Source organism: Photinus pyralis, unplaced genomic scaffold, assembly GCF_008802855.1.
Source record: "Photinus pyralis isolate 1611_PpyrPB1 unplaced genomic scaffold, Ppyr1.3 Ppyr1.4_LG3b, whole genome shotgun sequence".
Classification (NCBI taxonomy): domain Eukaryota; kingdom Metazoa; phylum Arthropoda; class Insecta; order Coleoptera; family Lampyridae; genus Photinus; species Photinus pyralis.
The window spans coordinates 7,558,498-7,564,497 of record NW_022170510.1 but is presented as its reverse complement, the minus strand read 5'-3'; the positions used below and the strand labels follow the sequence as shown (position 1 = coordinate 7,564,497).

The window sequence follows — 6,000 nt, the reverse complement described above, 5'->3', positions numbered from 1 at the left end:
TGAAAAATAAATTTGCATATGAACGCTTGCACAAAAACCTCGTTTGAGATGTTTTGGTGAAAGTTTATAATAATAATAAATCATCTCGTCTTTATTGAACATGTTCTCCAAGGATATTCTTTGACCAGAACGCATGGAAATAAGTGCAAAAATTAAATGTGCGCAACACAAGATAATCAAGTGATAATAGAATACAAAAAAAAGCCAAAAAAAGCACAGCATTATACATCTGCAACAGCTGTCCCAAATTATGATTAAGGAGATATGCCTGTTTTTTAAAATTATTTCCGCGATATTCCGTGATGAATGAAGGGAGAGAGTTATAAAGTTTCACAGAATAAGTAAATAAATAAATAAAGAAATAAATAAATAAATAAATAAATAAATAAATAAATAAATAAATAAATAAATAAATAAATAAATAAATAAATAAATGAATAAATAAATAAATAAATAATAACCCCTTATCTTGATCATATAAAATCCTTTATAACCCACCTATTATCCCAAACTGTTTTTTTTAATACCTGGACAACTGTAGGTATTTATCGTGGAGACAAACCTGAACAGGACGGGTATGGTGGTACTGCATTTGTGATCAAGAAAAGTGCCAAACATCGCGAAGTAATCCTTCTGCCGCTTGAGAATCATCATCAACATTATATCTTCCTTTCCAAGTGATCAAACGTACCTTACCAGAATCAATTCAACACTTTCAAATATGAAGAGTATCAAATCAGGCGTGCCGCAGGGGTTTGTGCTTGGCCCCTTACTCCTCGACGTTCATACTTACGATATTCTTGTCCCAGCTTTTTCGATGTTTGCTGATATAGTAACACACAGTTCTGATTTGGATACAGCCATATCGGGACTCTTTTAACAAGCCGCAGATGAAATCAGTATCTGGTATAACCGAGGGAATCTACTACTCAACGAAACGAAATGTGTCACAAAAATCTTCACATTAAAAAGGTGCAACAATCCAAGATGCATAAAAATCAATGGCAGACAAATACCGTGGAACCGCAAGAACCCAGACTTCCTCAGGATGTCATACTTGGTGACAGTAATTAAAAAATGTTCATGAAAACAGTTACTAAATGGACAATCTATTACTCGTTCATCATATCTCACTGACTTGCTTATTTACATCTTATATTACATACTCGATTACATATGTTTATTAGTATTTAGTTAAAAAATAATTTTAAGCTAGCCGTGTATGACCCAAGTGTGGCGATCCAGTTAATATATAATCTATATAAAAAAGGCAGAGTACGATGCACAAAATTTAATGATCACAAACTATTCACGTTAATTGTCAATTTAGCCTTTCTCCAGCGTCCAACTGATCCCGTAACCTACGAGAGCAATTTTTCGGACGAAAGACGCTGATAGTCAATGAATAGTTAGTAAGTTGGTGCAAATGAATTTCAATTACGCAACAAGTTACTCTTTTATCAAACGCGCATTGATGTATGTGTGGCGAACCTAATCAAAAGTATCTAATAAATTTTGAGAATCGTTCGGATGATTCTTAAAGCTCCAAGAAGTTTAGTAAATTGTTAAATGGAAAGTTTTGTTAGAGTAACGTGGGGGTAGATAAAATGTCTTCCGGGTTGCCTTTCTTTTTTCATTTAAGATAAATGTGTTCGAATCATTCGGATCAGATTAGGTGTTGCATTCGTTTTGTAACGTACATGTACAAACTATTTTCTAGTTGGAGTCATAGCATGACGTAGCATGCGTTTGGGGAATGTCAGGGCGCTAGAATATACTGCAGTTGATAAAGAAGCGCGCCTGTCACTCAGCGTCTTCTATTACAATACTTTCTCAATTTCCGTGGGAGTGATGTGACATTCCATCACGATGTCACGGTAAAGTAAATTAACAAAGAGCTGTCTCGGCTTTAAATAACCCCATCTTTGGCGCTACAGCTACGGCACGTCAACCACCCTCGGACGCAGCCGCTTTGTTTTTTATCATCGTCAACATTAAGTCAATTTAAGCGACAAAAGAATTGGCGTCGGTGCGGTAGCAAATCGATTCGGACGCGCGAAAGAACGGCGTAGGACACGTGTCGTCACTATCACTAATTAGAGACAGAGAGTGGAGTACACAGAGAACGTAGAAAACTGGACCGTGATGCCGCTTCCATCAGTGCCTTTCAGAAAAGCTGTAGAGTGCCCGAATACATTTGATTTATTATACACACATATTTTAAAAACGTGGGGTCGCTTTATAGCGAAGCTATCTCTGAGTTTGCATGCTAATATATATAACACATTGAAAGCCGTCAGTATTCTATATTCTGTTTGAGGTTGTTGATAAGGGAGGAAAACCACACAAAATCGACAGCAAAAGATACGAATGAGCCAGCAGAAGGATATACTTTTAAACTCTTGTGTCTGTTTTAGGGGGAAGAGAATTACTATGGGGTATTGCGGCCACGCCGCCGGTGTGGATTAAGGCACCTCCGACATGGGCACACCTCAGAAACTGCACTTAGCGGTGACCTCTTTTTGGGTTGTTGCGTTGTTTGTCTTCCACTTTTTAGGTAAGTACATTAGAAACACTAAAATGTAAGACAACTAATCTCATAAAACAATTACTTTTTCACAATTAGCCACACAAGCCGCGTAAATTATTTGTTTTAATTTCCTGTTCGGTATGGGCTGTTGAGCGCCTTTGTTCGCCAGTCTGAATAATTAACTAACCATCTCAGAATCACAATTCGACTACGTGTTCGGCATCGCAATCGGAGTTCGCGCGCTCAGCGTACCTTATTAATGAGCCTAGATTGGGTATCAGGCCGGTTATGATCGCCCTCAGAAACAGCCCGGATCACCGCCCATAGCCCGGGCCGCAAGGCAAATGTATTGCACAATAATTAAATTCCGTTTCGGTCGCATTTATACTGTGTGCGGTTTGCATGATGCGACAACATACTCTACGTTAAAATAATTACTCTGTACGTACCTATATCACAACGGCCACAGTTCCACGCACTCTCAAGCTATTTATATAAACTTTCCGCCCATAAAAACCAAATTCTAAACAACCTTTAATATTTAATTTAAAAAGTTGTCGATTCAACGATCTGCACATTTCTTCACCCAAATACGATCACTTCCGCGTAATTTATTATTAACGGAAGAATTTCGTTCCCACCCCTAAGACGAAAATTCGGATTATTAATCCGGATTTTAAAATAAACGCCTCTAAAGAATGTTTGAATTCTTACGTTAACTTTCGAAGTCAACAGAGTGATTGAAATGGTTAGGTACTCTTGATTGCTAAGTACAACGTAAAGTTTTACAGCAGTGGTATGCTCACCGACAACCCAAGGTACCATTCGAAAGGTAAAGCGGTGCACTTTCAATGAAGGAAATCCACGGGCCCATACACGACGGTCCCGACAAACTTGGCGATGTTCTTCAAATATCATGTAGCCTGTAGGGCAGGCATGTCAAACACGCGGCCCGCGGGCCGCATGCGGTCCACCGTTTTGCAACCTGCGGCCCATAGCAATGTTTGCAAATTATTAAATTTAATTGTACCGTGCGTCCCATTTGGTTGAGACTGCAGTGTTTTTAAAGGTTTCCGCGACCCTCGACCACTTTTTGGTGAAACATATATAATAACCCAAACAGAACAAATCTAGTTTTTCTTCTGAGATACAGGGTGAAAACAAATTTTGACTTTTTGGAATGTTATCATACCTTACTAGCGATGTAAGATAGAAAAAAGATAAAAACTGGCTATTTTAGATATTGTTATGTAGAATTCAGCGACGTAGTAAAAAAAACACTTGGATCGCCGTTTCTGAGATTTGATCCAAAGTTGGCATTTTTTAAAACGCCCTGTATATCTTAACGTCAATTGCTTAACAGAACCTTTTCCTGATTACATTGTATCACAACCTATATTTTTTTAATCTTATCGATGAAAATTAATAAAAACCTTATTTCTTACTTTTTTAAATAGTAGGCCCTGGATTCATGGAGATTTTGTTCTGTTTATTGTATCCATGGTAACTAAGGCAGCCGATGTCAATCAATAAAAATCGCGGGCGGTAGAAACATGTCACTTTGAAAAATATGATATTTAATTTAAAAAAATATGGGATGATTAATCTATGTAACATGGTGTTGCATTTAAAAAATATCAAGGTTGGGTCCAATCTCAGAAAAGGCGATTCAATTTTTTTTACTACGCTACTGGATTTTTCGTAAAAATATCTAAAATAGGCAGTTTTTACTAAAGGTAAAAATGATTGATAACATACCAAAAAGTCAACCTTTTCGTTTTTACCCTGTTTCTAATAAGAAACAAACGCACTTAGTTGGATTGATTTTCTTTGCGATATTAAGTTTAACAAAAAAATGGCAAAGGGTCCCGAAAACCGCACGTCTCTTATCTTTAAAAACAGCTGAAATACTCTGCAGTTTCAACCAAAATAGCGCACAGGGATATATTTCCATGATTTTATGATTATTTGTATTTTATTTGTGTTTTATTGTAGATATTATTTTGCATACCTACGATTTATCTTAATAATAAAAAATCAAAATTTTCTTAATGTGAACTTTTTTATGATATGGCCCGCAGCTGTATGTGGAAACTGGAGGGGTTAGTACAGTGGCGGATTTACAAATTTGCCGCCAGTAGGCTCTTCCGTTTTTGCCGTTTTATGTGGTTTTCTGTTTGTCAATTAAAATAAAAATATTTTTTTATTTTTTTGCTTAATGGTTGTGAGAATATAGTTAACGTTGGCTGACGTTGGAATTTTCTAAAAAATGAAAAGAAATTTCATTCTGCCCAAAAAAGCATCGATATGTTCGTTATATTCGCATTTCAAGTCTATACGCAAGAGTGAGTATATTTTGCACAAGTATTCCCGAAAATTGGATATTTTACGTTTGTGTATTAATTTTTGGAGGTGTAATCTATATTCGGCGCAATACGATTTTTTGCACTTTCATTTTTTTGTTTTTGTTAGATGAACTTACCATAAAGATTTCGATCAAATTACCCCACAAATAAGAAAGTTGATCATTGCGCATGCGCTACACGATTTTTGATGCGCCCATTTTCTTTGCTTTCATTAGAGGAACCTACCATAAAACAAACGATGAAATTGCTCCTTAAATAAGACTGTTGTCCATTGCGCACGCGAGTATAATCTCATTTCCTTTCATGCCATGGATTGCATACGACTCATGCGACTTGTTGAATCCAGATCAGCACATTATTGTACATAAAATTTTTTAATTTTGATAACATTTTTTGGTTTTGATGAGATATACGCTCGGCTCCGCCGGCTTTGCCGCCTCGCCTCGCTCTGATTTGTAATGGTCCATAGCTCAGCTTCGCCTCGCACTGTTCACTGTTCAACAAAGACAATTTGTCAGTTTCAGTTTTAGTGCGGAAAGAAAATTCCATTGAGCAGACTGAATTGACATTTTTAAAAAATTTGTTTCAGTTTTGTTACGGTAAGAAAATGATAGTGAGCAAACTGAATTGATAATTTTTATAATTTGGGAGGAATTTTTTTTTGTGAAACACTATACAAAGTGACTTTTTTTGAAAATTTCGATTGAACTTGCTGAATCCTGATCTGCACATAATTGCACATGAGATTTTTTAATTTTGATAACATTTTTTGGTATTGATGAGACATACGCTCGGCTCCGGCGGCTTTGCCGCCTCGCCTCGCTCTGATTTGTAACGGTCCATACCTCGGCTTCGCCTCGCACTGTTCATTGTTCAACAAAGCCAATTTCTCAGTTTCACTTTTGGTGCGGTAAGAAATTGCTACTGAACAGGCTGAATTGACATTTTGTTTGAATTTGTGAGGAATATTTTTGTTTTTTTGGAAACATCACCTATACAAAGTAACCGTTTTTAAAAATTTCGATTCAACTTGTTGAATCCAGTACTGCACATAAGATTTATTAATTTTGATAATAAATAATACTGCAGTGCCGTACCAAAATA

The 6,000-nt window shown here is 36.5% G+C and overlaps 1 protein-coding gene across 1 annotated transcript in view; it reads left to right on the top strand.

The window, feature by feature from the left end:
• The first annotated feature begins 2,403 nt into the window (after positions 1-2,403).
• Positions 2,404-6,000, top strand: part of LOC116166769 (lachesin-like) — a 48,541-nt gene continuing 44,944 nt past the window's right edge. Inside the window, exon 1 of the mRNA XM_031481876.1 lies at positions 2,404-2,557. Coding sequence (XP_031337736.1) covers positions 2,482-2,557 — 76 coding nt within the window. The 5' untranslated portion in view covers positions 2,404-2,481. The remainder of the gene's footprint in view (positions 2,558-6,000) is intronic.